The sequence below is a fragment of the Macadamia integrifolia genome, unplaced genomic scaffold (assembly GCF_013358625.1).
Source record: "Macadamia integrifolia cultivar HAES 741 unplaced genomic scaffold, SCU_Mint_v3 scaffold_216A, whole genome shotgun sequence".
In the NCBI taxonomy this organism is placed as follows: Eukaryota; Viridiplantae; Streptophyta; class Magnoliopsida; order Proteales; family Proteaceae; genus Macadamia; species Macadamia integrifolia.
The window spans coordinates 63336-79129 of NW_024870646.1; the positions used below are offsets into that span (position 1 = coordinate 63336).

General features: G+C 38.7%; 2 protein-coding genes across 2 annotated transcripts in view; both read right to left on the reverse strand.

Annotated features, from left to right (window-relative positions):
- Positions 1 to 15275, reverse strand: part of LOC122071356 (eukaryotic translation initiation factor 3 subunit A-like) — a 24053-nt gene extending 8778 nt beyond the window's left edge. The window contains exons 1-7 of the mRNA XM_042635695.1: positions 15112 to 15275; positions 14201 to 14295; positions 5990 to 6471; positions 1578 to 1793; positions 1066 to 1434; positions 949 to 978; positions 82 to 346 (exon numbers count right to left, since the gene is read on the reverse strand). Coding sequence (XP_042491629.1) covers positions 82 to 346; positions 949 to 978; positions 1066 to 1434; positions 1578 to 1793; positions 5990 to 6471; positions 14201 to 14246 — 1408 coding nt within the window. The 5' untranslated portion in view covers positions 14247 to 14295; positions 15112 to 15275. The remainder of the gene's footprint in view (positions 1 to 81; positions 347 to 948; positions 979 to 1065; positions 1435 to 1577; positions 1794 to 5989; positions 6472 to 14200; positions 14296 to 15111) is intronic.
- Positions 4137 to 5967, reverse strand: LOC122071387 (microsomal glutathione S-transferase 3-like). The gene is made up of 2 exons (XM_042635729.1): positions 4573 to 5967; positions 4137 to 4530 (listed from the first exon to the last, which is right to left on the reverse strand). Exons 1-2 carry the CDS (start codon positions 4693 to 4695, stop codon positions 4216 to 4218), a joined length of 438 nt encoding a protein of 145 aa, XP_042491663.1. The 5' UTR covers positions 4696 to 5967; the 3' UTR covers positions 4137 to 4215.
- Positions 15276 to 15794: the final 519 nt, after the last annotated feature.

Below are 15794 nucleotides of genomic sequence, written 5' to 3' on the forward strand. Positions count from 1 at the left end.
CAGACTGTCAAGTGTCATCCCAAAACACCCAAAAAATAAAACTAATATAGGGAATAGAAATAACTGAACTTACTAATTAAAATAAAGTATGGAACAGAGAACTGAAAATGACAAGCACCTGTTGTAGCAATCTCAAGGTAGCAAGCTTTTCCAGGGCAGGAACATACTGTGAAAGTTGCACTTCGGGAACAGCAGAAGCTGAAGCAAGCTTACCCCCAAGCTTGGAGATCTTTGTCAACAGAGGTTGCACTTTTGAAGCAAGATCTAAAGGAAAAAAATCATGCTCTAAAAGATGGTAAAGATCTTTCACTTCCTGAGACACACAGGTCATTACACCTTTGGAGACCTGAAATTAATAGGCAATTTAACATATTATAAAGAATAATATATATCATTCATCACATTATCAAAACAGAGAGAAAAAAAAAATAACAGCAGAAACAAACAATTATAAAATGCTAACTGGATCTCAATCTTATAAAGCATGGAAAATTTTACAAGGCCCAATAATTTAATGAATTATCTCCTCAATATTGGGAGAACCTTATGGTTCATGTTTAATGAAGGACAAAAATTATTCACCAAATTGACAGAAAGAATTAAAATTACTACATAAGCAACCAGAGGCATCGAGAACGTCCAAGTTTTCATCAGTATATGAGCAAATCCCTAATGGTGAGGTGGCCACTTATGAATGATACAGTGAAATGGCTCCTCTAATTCTACCAAAAAAAATGAATCATCTAAAACTAAAAGCCATTAGAAGTCTTCAAGAGATTCCATACAGACAAAGTACATCTAATAATAATATGATCTGAATTAGATCAATCTAAGAATAAAGGAATATGGTAGATCCATCACCATTTTTTTTTTGGGGGGGGGGGGGGGGGTATAGGTAAAATCAATACGGGAAATAGTGAAAAGTGAACCATATATTCCCAATCTTACCAGATCTGAGAGAAGTGACGTCCTCGCAAGCTGGGGAAAAGAAAGGAGTTAGAATAACAATATTAGACTACAATACCAGCTCAAAACAAATAAATTAAACAGAAATAATCACATTACCATTTCTCTGCTCTCGCGTTTAGGATCTAAATTAAAACCTATAAGGCTAGCCATCCTAAGATTGCGTTCCTTCTCATTTTCAAGCTCCAGATGAGATGCACCATGGGTGTGATCATAAGGGGTCACAGAGAGTGCAGCCAAAACAACAGATGATGCTATCAATTGCAAATCTTTCTGGGTTAAGTTCTTATTATAACTTTTCTGAAGTGTGAAAAGTTTCAACCATGCATAAGCATGGTAAAGATGGCTCTCAGAAACCCAAAATATTTCCGTCAGCTTTGCATAATATATGACCATCAAGGATGGCTTAGGGGTCTTCTTAACCATGCACATAAGTCCATGAATATCTTCAACTGAACGAAAAGCTTCCTGAAGACAACAAAGCAGCAGCAATGAGAAACAAAAATGTGCAGGACTACAGTAAATACATTGGACACTACCCAACACATGCGCTTGTGTGCACATGGAAGGATAGGGGGAGACAAAAGACTAATAAAAAGAGATGCAGCGACCTGCCAGAGTTCAAGTTCAGTAGCAATCTTGAGCTGCTCAAACCTTGTATCAAGATAGAGCTGCAAGCTTTCTGGAGACGACAAATCAGGCCGATCCCTCTGGTCTCTATATTTGTTAAGATTTGCCAGATGATTCCTGATGATTTCACATAGCCTGCGAAACTCTGTTGTCCGTTTGTATTGTTTACAGAATTGGAAAGCCCGATGTGCTGTCATCTAGACAACATACGTTGAGGTTAAACAATCACTCTTCTGCAACATAATTAATGCCTAATATTACAGTTCAGTCCAGTCTATCAGACATGTTCCCCCATATGCCACATAAGTTTATCAGTAATGCTACAGCCAATACTAGTAACACACTACAATTTGTGGTGAAACACACAATGAATACAGATATTATTCCAAAAAGAAGGAAAAGAAAACCAACTTGGTAATAAATATGACAGAAGCATGATGTCTAAGACAACTGAAATCAGTAACATTATAAGAAATCACTAATAAATAAGTTGGAAGCGTGGAGCAAGATTTCCACAAGCAAACATATACAAAGCCAGCTTTAAGGATAGATGTAGCTAATGAGCTACACAAGAAATCACCACCAATGGTTGTTGGCATAGTTGTCACGGCGCCAAGGCAAACCAAGGCGGTTGAGGGTTGTCTAAGCGCTTAGGAGAGAAGGTGCACGCCTTGAGGCGAACAAGGCAACCAATTGTTATTTTTTATTTTCCTATTTTCTAACATTATTTAGTAAGCTATATATACCTTGTATCATAAAACAATCAACATTAAGCAAGATCAAGTCATTAAAAATCAACATTTAGCCATATTAAATTATAAAAAATTAACATTAAGTCATATTAAGTTATAAAAAATCAAAATTTAGAGAAATGCTCTGGTTCTATAACAAGTTTGACTGGTCAAATGATATTATTTTTACATGAGACTTTTTGTATTAGTTATAATATAAAACCAGCTTTCCAACAAGTCTAAGATTACTTAAATCTAAGTTGTAATGACAAAGTTATGCTCCGATCAAACTTATTTTTAAGTGTGCGAATGCTGTTAATATCGCCTGAATGAAAATAATTTTATGGATATCAAAACAAAAAATTATTTTACCGGAATTTTGGTTTTTAGCAATGTTTTAACATGATAGAATTTATAAAATTTTCATAATTGAGAAAAACTTCAGCATTTAAAAGTTGAAAATCGCCCCTATAACCAAAATCCAGTTTTTCTTCTTGGACTGGGGTGTTGACTTTTTATTCTTTTGGAATTTGATTTTTAAACTATTTTTATTGGATTCAAATAGTGGGTATTTGCTTATTTATGAATAATATCTTAAGTAAATGAAGCATTTACTTAAATGATATTTGGCATAAATAAGTGCCAAAACACAAGGCAGTATGCAGTGCAATAAGGCGAATGTCACCTAGGCCCCAGGCAAACCGCCTGGACGCCAAGGCGTCGCCAAGGCGTCCTTGACAACTATGGTTGCTGGCTTTGACATCTCACGATCTTGACATCAATTTTTTGTCAGCTTTCAATTCCTGATAGACAAGTACAAATACAAATGTAGCCTAGATTTAGATAACTACACCACACTCTTTTCTAAGAAAAATTCACATTTGTAATCTGTTCCATAGTTGTCATGGAATCTAGGCGACTTAGGGCACTGGCGGGGGGCTTGGAAGCAAGGCAAGACCAACAACCCGACAGGGCACCTGGACGCCAAGCTATCACCTAGGCAAGACAGCTATGATCTGTTCCTTTTTAGAAGGTTAAGATTGAACGCAAAATCCAGAACCTGCTCAAAATATAAATGATGCAAACCAAGGAGCAAATGTCAATTGAATAGAACAAGATGAGCAGTATAGGAAAGGTACTGAGACTGGACAACGATGGCTACCAATTCATGCATAAGGTAGATCGATATTAAAGTCTTCACCAATACCAAACACACACACACACACACAAAACACAAACAAAAAAACAAAAAAACATAACATAATTACTTTATGAGAAAAGGATGGGTATGCTAGCAAGTTACCCAAGAATAAAATGTGCTAGAGTGTATTGACTGTTAGATTAGATAGATTAAATCTATGCCATTGATTAAATATAGTATGTATGTATATCCAACTTAAATCCCATATACCATTATGGAGATTTGTACAAAATACAAAAAAGAGACCGATTTTCTTCTTACTCCTTTTCTTCCTCCATCGGTAAACCATCCCCCACCCCCTACAACAAGTCTTGGCCCACCCTGTTCTCCCTCCATCCCTCTCCCCACCATCTTCACCCTGCACTGCAACCCCAACCTCCCTTATCTCCAGCCCCCTTCTATGAACCTGCAACCCCACACCACCACCTCCTCCCACCCCACCCCTGCAACCATTCTCACCCTACCACCATTCTTCCTCCTTGCTATGGATGAATGATCGACTCCTCTGATTTTATTTTATTTTTTTCAAAATTCTGGAAAGTAAAATATTAATGAAGTTTGTAACTTTAGATTATTACAAAGTCAAATAAGAACCAGTTTCTCAATCTGTTCAACTCTCAACATTCCAATCTCCCAGATATAGTGAAAAAAACCAACCTAAAAACCAATCTCTGATCTCCAGAAATTTCATTGACGCAGAAGATTAACTCCCAATGAAATAGTGCAACCAACAAGCCCAAGCAACGACAAGGCATAGAATCCCCCTCTCATACGTTTCTTGGGATCTCCAGATCCGTAGCCATTGAAGTAGAAGTATCGACCAACAATGTAAACAAAGCCAAGCCCAGCCGCAACCACAAGGTATTGAAGCCCTCCGAGCAGAAGCAATGCAAAGAACACCGGCATCATCTCCAGAGAATGCTGGTGCCCTCTCTGAACGCAGTTGAAGAGATTGGCATCCTTGTTCTCTGATTCCAAGGCATATAGGACTGGATAAAACATCTACTTCTTCCGGACTTCACCGACTTGGACTGGAAAAAACACCTTATACTTCTTCCGGGCTTTGCCGACTTGGGCGGCCATCCAAACATTGAAGAAACCGTAGAGAACGAACACCAAAATGACATAGCCATACTCCTTGGGCAGCAAATCGACCACAAAAGCCATTATCTCTGGATTGACTCCTCTGATGCGCTCAATTCAAGCGATCAATCGATTGGTCTCTCTCTCACTCATAACTCTCTTAACTATTGATCTATTGCTCATGTAAAACCAGCAAGAAATCACAGAAAAATAAAAATAAAAAATAAAAAAATCATAGAAATGAAGAAGGAAAAATGGAAAACCTGGGAGAAACCCATGAGACCATCGATAGGTGTGTGCCTGATTATGCATCGATAGGCGTGTGCCTGATTATGCCCTCATCGATGTAAGTGAGACACTCATTGAAGTTTTTGTACTCCATGAACTCCTAAACCCCAAAAAACGATTTGAAATTCATCGGTTCAATCTATGCTAATTAAATGTGAAAAAATATCGACGGATGACGATTAGTAACTTACTTTGTCAAATTGGAACCTGTATCAGTTTCTTCCTCAACTAAAACCTGAATATTGTATCAGTAATATTTATTCTAATTACTGTATCAGTTTCTTCCTCAACTAAAACCTGAGTATCCTCTGTCTGAAACAAAATCCACCACTAAAGTGGCTTCTCAATTTTTATTTTCTCATTTAATTAGAGAAGGCCTTACGTGAGCGAAACGTAATAACATGGGAGAGGTGGGAGTGATAGCAGGGGTTGAGCGGCGGTGGGCGGGTGGAGGTGGTGCAATGTTGGAGGTTCACAGAAGGGGGCTGAGGACAAGGAAGCGTGGGTGAGAACGATGAGAAGGGGGCTGGGGACAAGGGAGCGTGGGTGAGAACGATGGAGAAAGGGAGGGGTGAATAGCGGTTTGGTCGAGACTGCTTCATTGGCGGAGGAAGCAGGAAGAAGAAAGAAAAAAGAAGAAAAGGAGGAAAAAGAAAGTGGGTTTTGTGTTTTGTACAAATCTTCATAATAGTATATGAGATTTAAGTTGGGTATACATACATATCATACTTAATCAATGGCATAGATCTAATCCATCTAATCTAACGGTCAATAAACGCTAGCACATTTTATTCCTGGGTAACCTGCTAGCTTACCTATCCTTTGCCCTTATTTTATTGTTTGAGAGTTTTGGAGCTAATGCAACTTCACAATCAAGCAACCAATGGATAGATGTAACAACACATAAATTCCATAAAGCATTTCTTGAAATTCGAGAACATGAATTTCACATAACTAGGCCTTATTCCAACTAAAAATGGTGCAAACTAAAGAACATTAATGCAGAAAGCCTAAGAACTATGAACAAAGTCGAAGTTACAACTACAAAAACCAACATTACCAAATAAACTATTAAGAAAAGATAGCTCACCGCATAGAGTGATTCCAACTTTGAGTTGTTACGCAAAATTTCAAGAACTGTTCTGTATGTTTCCCATAAGAATTTGAACCAAGGGGTTACAAGTTCACGATCAGACCTGTCCTTTCCTTTCTCTCCACTGACATAGCTTAGCATTAGGTCTTCTGGCCTTTTATCTGCTTCTAGATCATCAACATCAAGAGCTTCCTCTAAGGCCTGTGCCTGACTACGAGCTTGCTCTGCTTTCTCAGTGGATAGATGCATGAAGTGCTTGATCACCTCCTCTAACGAATTAACATTCACTTGCTGGCATACAATCCTGTACTGAATGAGACCATCCTTGGCAAACCTACCCCTCCGCATGTCCACACAGAGCTCCACATATTTGAACATTATCCGCTCAAGCGTCTTTTGCCATGCTCGATACCTTTTTGAAGTGATCAGATCATGTAGGGCTTGCAGGGCAGCTTGCTTTTGTCCAACATTGATTAATTCTGTTACCATATATGAAATTATGAATAAGTGAGTTCTAGATCAAAAATAAAACAAGGCTAAAGTTTAATGTAATCAAGCAATAAATCACTTAATGATGATAAAGACAGCAATGCTACTCCTACTCATGCAACTAAGGCATCTTAGACCCCCTAGTACCTGAGGCATTGGAATGTTTTCAGGTATGGACACTGTCATTTCCTACAATTTCAATCAAATCTTCACATGCCCGATCAGGGGGAGGGGGAGGATTACACTCCTGTTCCTGAATAATATCTCCACAGAAAATGTTCTTAGGGTCTCACGGATTTATTTGTATTTCTATTTCCGGGACCTATTCCAAGTTGTCCAAGTGTTTGGTTTAATTTTTGGAAATTATTTCTATTTCCAGAAATCAAAGGAAAAAACAAAAAATTGAGAAAAGGGTAAAGATCTCTCTGTTCGTGAACTGAAAATTTTTCTTGCTATTTTGTGGTCCAAATTAATGTTGCATGTCACAATGGCTCATATTAAAAGGGTAATATTGTCATTTCAACATTGTTAAAAAAGCATCACATTGAAGGGCCTCTTCTTCCTCATCTTTTGATCCTTCACGATTGAAAGGGACAACACCACACACAGACCCAAAAACCTGATCCCACCTAGAGAAACAATGGAATCTACCAGAATTTGAGCAGCCACTCTCTCTCCCACCTAGAGAAACACGGAATCAACCAGATTTTGAGCATCCAGTGATGCAGTTGTATGTCGGGTTTCGTTTAGGGCTTATATTTATTTGTTTCTTTGTTATTATTATTAGTTAATACTTGATAGGAAGTTGAGTTGGAGTCAAGCCTTGTTTCTATTTTTAGAGTTAGATTTTTATTTCCATTTTAGATTTAGATGCAAGTTTTTTCAATTTCAAAATAGGAAAGTAGGTTTATTTTTATAGTATTTAAATAGTGTTATTGTACTCAACGATTTAGTTTTGAATTTTGGAATTGAATAATAGTTTGGATGAAAACATGGCTCCTCCTCCTTTGATCTTCTTCTCTTCTTCTTCTTTCTAATCCTTTGTTATTTAATGCTGTCATCTTCCCTGTACCTCAAATACTCTGTTTCTGGGCAATAGTTGCAGACCAAATCAAGTGGATCGATCTCCTTTATTTTTTATCTGCTTGGACTGAAACTATAGGCAACCCAAGCCCTAGAGTATCGCTTCCTGGAACTCCTCTTGTTGTGAGAAATCGACTCGAAACAATATCTAGTTCCGCAACTAGCGCCAGGTTTAATTGCAGCAGCATAGTTCAAGTTTCAGCTACTCCGTTCGAAGATTGGTTGATTGGATTCAACGTGGCTGGGGAAGGCAATCCTGTTCCCAAATTTTTGTGAGGTTTGGAACTTTGGTTTGGGGGCCGGATCGATTTCAGGGCTATGTTCTTCGGCCTTGGTATTCTATTTTTCGTGAAGAAGAAGGCAGGTTTTCTCAATTTACTACGACAGTTTGCTTCTAATTACACAAACCCTGCCTGTGGCTGAACTTTAGTTCTGTTTATACCCAATCTTCTTTAATTTCCAGAATGGCCCATTCTTTTAAAGCTTAAATTCTAACCGAGCTGCTATTTACTTACTCTTAAGGAGCTGTTTTGCTTCGAATATTATGGATTTGCCACTCAAACCCTTAATTTGAGCTCATTCTTCTGGGCCCATAAGCGATCCAAGTAGGGTTTCGGAACCCCGGATCCGCATCAGCCGGCCAGCCAGCCTCCCTCCCTCCCTCCCTCCCTCCCTCCCTACAGATACATCACCGAATTTTCTACATAGTAGATCCATCAGCAGATTTTCGTAAAATACTTGTCAAGGCATTGCCTAGGCATCCAGGCACCTAGTTGGTGTCACCTTGCATCCAGGCCCCCTCCATCCCTGTCATCATCGAGTCTTGGGTCGCCTAGACGCCGTGACAACTATGTTTCATAGTCTCTCTTCAAAGCAGATCAATTCAATAGTCACCATTGACCCCACAAATCATATTCCTACACTCGGGCACATCAACTGCAACTATCTTTCTGTAACTCATCCTCCATTGCAAGGGAGAATAAATAATCTTCCCAACACTGATTCGATTGGTTCCTCTCACACATAAATTCGCATTCCGCCAGGTCCAGATTGGGTTGCTTGATCTCTTTGTTCTCCATCACTGCAGATCCTTTCAGCAAGCATTTTTTTATGTTTATAATTTTATATTTCTTATTCTTTCTCCATCACAAGGTTCAGGAGAAAAATATGTGCTGCAGAAATTATTCCCCAAAGTTGAACCCAAATGAATTTCTAGTTATAGAAGCTATTTTTTAAACAAGCAACCAAACAATTTCTCATTTTGGACCAAAAACTGTTTTTCTCAACCTATTTCCAGAAAAAGAGAAATAGAAATCATGCGAAAGAGAGCCATAGTGAGATTAATTCCACCAATTTTTCATTCATTTTCCTAAAATTAAGATAAAAAAATGACTGCACATAAGATATCAATCAAGTTCAGGAGGTTTATTGTGAATAAATATCCTAAAATATATTATTTTTTTACTCACTAGAGCTTATCATCATTAAAACATTTGGACAACATCACAATCATAAACAGTTTACTGTTCATCTATCAGCTCAGCAAAATTTGTACGACTCTCGACCCTAGATTGTTGGATTTGAATAGAATTCATTTTAATTTGAATTGTGAACATTATATTTGATAAGTCAAAGTGATGTAACTATCTTCATAACTTCTCCTGAGGTTAGTTTCCCAAAACTCAATCGTTTTAACTGGTTTCAGACTAATCTGAAAGGTTATTTAGATAACATTTTAACAAAACTAGTACAACACAAATCATTGTTCTGCTTTGAGAGTACACAAGCAAACTACTGAATGACGATACTCCCCTAATTCGTCAATTTTACCATATTTTAATCCAGGAAAGAGAAATATTCACCAATTGGGACAGATTTTGCTCAAAATTTCAGACATTACTATTAAGGTTAACCCCTCAGTTATTCTCCATCACTAAGCTAAAGCTAGATTATTCCATTAAGTTATCCAGGATGTAGATAAAGGCTAGCTAATCACCAAGGAATAAAAATTTAATTTAGATTCAGATAACTCTAACTGATTGATGTAGTTCCTCATGACCTGTAACCCCTCATTTTCCTCTTGATCAAAAAAGGAATAGCACCAAATGAACAGGTAACTTAAGTTATCTGTAACTGCACACAGCTGCCCACCTGATAGTAAATTACATCCTGAGCCAATTCAAATCCGGTATTAATGCTTAGTTGGATGGTATTCTAGACTAAGTTAGGAGGTTCATTCTCCTTAATGATGCTGGGCAGTATAACGAAACAAATGATTTTCAGTAGCTCGAGCATCCTTAACAATTATAGCATCCAAGTTCGTTAAAAGTAGATCATGATTCCATTGAGTATTTAATTGGTGTGCCATTGGTATTGTGATGCAATAGCACCCCTCCAGCATGACCCTATATGTGCCTCCATATAATTAGAGCATTAGCCGGCCACCAAGCAACAATCCATGGAGTCCTATCCAGCAAACAAGTGCGAACTTTATCAATAGTGTCATTATGAGCTATTAGAATCTTTTTTTTTTCTCTTTTGCAAAAAAAATCTCTCTTCTCAACTATTAGAGTTTCTAGGGATGGGCTTAGTTATGGGCTCCTTTAGATGGCCATTATTACTGTTCATGTGAACAGTAATTCGTGTAACCGTTCATGTGAACAGTGCTTCATGAACATTATTTTCTGACTCATGTTTGTCCTCTTCTTCAAGCTTTGATTTGCATCACCATTGGCCTGTTAGTGAGCTGAATTCAGACAGTAAATAGGGAGGGCTTCAGAGACTGGATTAGTCATTTAATTAGAGAGGACATGGTTTTTCAAGGGGCGCGCTTGGTCCAACGGTAAGAAACAACTATTGCGAGCTGGCGATCAAGCGGTCGAAACAACCTCTTGACATTCTAGGGGTAAGGCTGCATAGTTCTCACTCCCCAGACCTCGCACATGCGGGAGCCTCATGCACCAGGTACGCCCTTTTTTCTGGTTGTTTACTTATAAATTCTTTGATTTCTCTCTATAAATAATGTAAAAAAATTCAAAGCACTGGTTTTGGTTATAAATATTGAGTTGATTTTTTATTTCAAACTGGTCCAGCTTCTTCTGTCCATTCTTAGTCTATAATACCACTGCTATTTTCTTCTAGTTTACCTTTTTTCTGAGTCACCGTCGCATAGATCTACATGTCTATGCTTAAGTTTCTCTTCAATTCGTTCTCTCCCATTAGGCAAGGAACTGAACATCCTAAATTAATTTATCTGTCAAAGGGTTAAAATTGATAACTCCTGCTGTTCCAAGTTTTGAAATTAAATTCTGGAAAAAACAAAGGTGGACAGTGTTCTTGGACTTGCTTTGATTCCTATGAATCTTTCTAAAGAAGTCCTTTGATTCTGGAATTTATATGGCAGAATCCCCCTACAAAATTTACTTCAGTAGTGTGGGTCCCATCTGGAATAGTCACTGTTTGCTTGGATAAAAAATCGATTTCTATTACTGAGCTGACACAGTTCCACCCACAGTAACTGATGGAGGGGCCACAAACCCTCACCCTAAGTTATGGAATTAGAGAAATAGAGCCAGAGCTAGCACATGACTGATTAGGGATATTTTTAATGACACAACAACAAAGGTCAGATAACGCTGAAACTTTGGTTAAGTCACCCTTGTGTTAGGACCAACAAGTGATTGAGATCCAAGGAATGGCCAAACATAAGATGCGTCCTCAATGGACTAGCTTGGTTTGGATTCAGGTGAATGTGAATCCCTTTATTTTTAACAGGATAAAGTGGCTCGGACTACTAAAGAGGAGCAAAAAGGAATAGAAAAAGAAAGATCTTGGGAGAGGAGCGAGAGTGATTCCCAAGAATGTTGTTAAGCAGAATAAGTTAACAGGAAATAGCAGAAGAGATATGGGATGAAACATGGGTGAATTGAAGGATATATGATAAGAAAGGGTGGGCTGAAACTGGGTCACAAATAAGGGATTAAGGGTATAACAGAAAAAAGAAAACAGAGTATGGATGGGATCTCGATCTGCCCTGTTGATAGATGAAATAACATTCGAACAGAAATGGGGACAGTAACAAACAGCAGTTGTGAGAACACAACCCTTCCAAGCCGTGACCCTGAGATTTTACCTACAAGAAGCTCCAACAAAGCACCACCAATTTGCTATCATACAATCGTCGAAATGACCATAGGAGAAGCAGTGAGGAAAGATATACATAGCATAGGTCTTTTTCCTAGTATGACCTCAGATAGAGCCTATTGGAGAGCAAGGAGAAATGTTGCCGACCCCACTTAGCAGAGTTTTTTTCTGACTTGCTGGTGTTGTGTCGTTTTCCTTTTACTTTCACTTTTCTTGGTCTTTGTATGTATCCATGTAGCCAACCCCTTAAGTTGGGATAAGGCTGAGTTTGTTAATGTTTTTGTAATCAATCCAAAACACAAACATTGTTGAGAATCAGAAGATGAAGCAAAAGTGATAATGCCGGCTTCAGTAACGCAAACATTGGTGAGAATCCAATGCACCAAAAACCTAAGGTTGTGTTTATTTGGATGGAAAAGAAACGAATAGCGTATAGATTCTGAACAACTTTCTTGTCTCTACATATTTTCTGGGCATTGGATAACTCGCACTCTGGAGGAAGATTCTGCAATTTAAATTTGAATTTTTTTTTTTTCAAGATTGCACTTTTTTTCTAGCACCTCCAGGAGGACAAGAGAAAACTGGTTTATGATTCAAAAGTTAAGGGGCTGCAAGTGAACTCTGTGTCAGGGGGCAGAGATCATAAAGGGGGCTGTGAGCTGCATGTGGATGTGATGGAAGATTGTGAGGAGTTGCGGAAGCTCAGTGTGGAGTGAAGCAAATGTAGGAGAGATAGTGCTGGGAAGAGAGATTAGAGGAGGAAGATAGAGTAACAGAGAGGTTCAGGAGGGAGTGAAAGAAACAGAGGGAGAAGAGAGGGGCGGGAGAGTATCTCCTGCTGCCGGAAGCTGGTAATGCCAGCTCCCTTCTGGTGCTGGCAAGGAAGAGGGAGAGTATCACATGTCCCCGTTCTGTTGACAACCCGACACCACCCTTTAAGCATGCATCACCACCTCCTTCCACCACCATGGTCACACTGGATCAAGATTTTCTCATTTTTTCTAAGAAACCCACAAAAACCACTTCACAATTAGTGAAACCCACCCGCCAAACTTATTCGGAACCACCAATCTCAACATACCCCTCTATCCTCTCTTCAATAGTTTACCAACAAAAATTTCTCTAACTAGCATGAGCTATTGCAGATGGCCGCATTGAGAAACCTATGCATCAGCAAATTTTTCTGTTTTGTTTTCTTTTCCATCCTAACCGAACACAAGGGAAAAAAATCATTTTCTTCTCTTCTCATTTCTTTTCTGTTCGAGATTCAATATTCAAACGCAGTTCGTCCATAGAGAGTGAGTCGGGGTGAGATCTCAAATCCACTAACTCAGCGCACTCAACCACATGGTGTTGTAGTGTGCTAAAGCGAATAATGGCCAGGAACCATAGAGATTACTACATTACATTGTTGATAAGACTCCATATTTATAGGTTAACTAACACCTAAGTTTCATATTTTAGGGTTTCCAAAATTCCTATTCTTAAAGTCTAAATAAAACAGAATATATGAACTTCTAAGAGCTATTGGACACCTAGATTCCATATAGTACTCAATTCCCTCACACTTGGGCTTAGAGAACTAGTCCATTAGGATAACTAAATAAATAAAAACCCAAGATTACTTAGCCGACAACCCATATACCAAATGGGGCTTTAATTTTAGACTTCCCAAGCCCAATCAATGTGATACTGGTATTTCAAGCCCAAAGTAGTTCAAGGGTGTGCCCAGTGCACGAGGCTCTTGCCACTGGAGAGTCTGCGGAGGGTCTGGGGAGGGTCATAATGTATGCAACCTTAGCCCCATTTCATGGAGAAGCTGTATCCTGACTCGAACCCACAATCACTAGGTTGCAATGGAGCAACAATACCGTTGGGCCGAGGTCGACCCACTATTTCCAGCCCCAAGTAGTTCAGACATGGCATAAATGAGCTGCACAGCAGGCAGAGATTATTGTTGGAGCCTTGGAGCATCCAAATAGTGTATGATGAATATTCCAAACTATTTGGATATGGCTTAGCTCAGTGACATGCGATGCAGGGATTACTCAACTTAGACAAATTTTCTGCTTTAAGAGGTTCTATCCGAACAAATCTTCAGTGGGATTACTAACAAATTAGGTGCTTCACCAAGTTCTCATCCTATTACCCAAGGGGACAATAGAACAAATGGCTTATTTTCCTTTTGTACCAACAATGGGTAACGGTCCTTTATGGAAAATAAGAATCAAAAGAGCCTCTACCATTTTGTCCCACACGAGGTTTATTTTCCTCTGAAGTGCCATTTCTATAGAAACCAATTAGTTCTCCACTCTTTTTATGTGCAAATAAATGGAACCAGAAAAGAAAAAAAGTGGAACATAAGGATGCAAAACAGAAGACGGGAAACAACAGAAAATATCAGTAGAGATAATCCACAACCAAATGAATCACAATCACACCACAGATTTTCAAAACCAAACAATACTTTGAAAACAATTGTTAATTACTGACCTTCGGCACGCTTCAGGGCATTCTCCGGTTTGGCAAAAGTCGACATGGCTATCAGTCACCTCTTTTCTACCCCAATACAACAAGTCTAGAACAACCTAATTCAGAAGGACAAAGTTGTGTTACATTAACTCACAAAGAGAACGGCTAGCAAACACTGACAACTCAATTAAGAGATAACAGATATTAAGCTTTATATGCTACACTAGAAAACTAATGATAAAATAATAGTGTGTGACTGTGTGACCCAGTGGCTTAAACTGTTCAGGAGCTGTGTATGGGTATATCCAATTCCCATTCAATAAAAAAATCTGGATATCTGTAAGAGAAAATTCAACTTCAAATCTTTTTCAAGATTTGGTTATCCACAGCGTCATATGAAAAGAAAATCTGCTTTTAGCTTATTTTCCCTGTTCTCTTCCCGAATTTATAAGTAGCATAAGAAATTAAGCTTCTGAGCCATAGAAAGAACCAATCTCGTAATCCAAGACAAAGAGGCCGAAAAAAGCGAGAAAAGATGGGTAAAGAATTCTTTTCTCTAAGTGTTTCCTATCTCCTAGTGAATAACAGTTCTCAGTCTCACGGAATCCGACTGTTCACTCTAACAACTCCAAAATTTGTTCAAGCTGGAGACGCAATCTCCTAACCACACGCACTTAAACCAATCATATCTACCAGATGACAAAAACTTCAGAACCGTAACCACTAACGATTCCCAAATACAACAAATTGAGAAAAATTATAATGACAAAAAATATGCATATAGTAATAACAGAAGCAGACCTTCTCTATAACGAATTCCTTGACGAGATTTTCTTCAATTTGAGAGTGATGAAGCACAGAACGAAAATCAAAAACCCTAAACACTATCTGAATGAAGACACAGTTAGAGGAGACAGAATTGCAATCGTTACCAGAAGATGATTTGAGGGCGCCGTCGTAATATAGAGACTCCGGAGAAGAGAGAGAGAAAGCAGATTTGGAGCCCAGATCTTTGCCTCGGGTGAGACTTGGTAGCCCGGCAGAAGAGAAGAAGAAGAAGCGAACGAAGCCTTAGGTTTTTTTCTACTGGGTTTCTATGAGAGGTCTTATACTATCATTAAGTATAGTCACTGTAAAGCACGGAGAAGGACCGGTTCTTTGGATGAACCGGTTTAGGGCGGACCACTATATTGGGTGGAGAAATTTTCCGCGATGTTACAATTATTGTCCAAGACAGAAGCCCCTATCATGTGGGAAAGGGTTCCTAAAACTGACGAATAGGAATCCTGCCCCTATTAAATACTAATCTAACCCATACTAGAATTTTTTTTTTTTTTTTTTGGGGGGGTGGGGATGTGGGGGGCGGGGAGGTGGAGGTGAGTGTTGGTAAGAAGCCTATCCTTGATTTTCAGTCCTTCCAAAGAGGGATGTCAATTGGTTGGGCCGATTAGTTTGGGTTAGGCCTAATCGATCTCCGTCAATTTAAGGTTTTGCATAATTTTCGTCTATTTTGGTTAATCGAGTCTCATGGACCAAGGCATGGAAGCATTTTATTTTATCGATCATCAACCTTTAAAAATGCTATTTTTAGATGGGCCATAATCGGGCTATAACG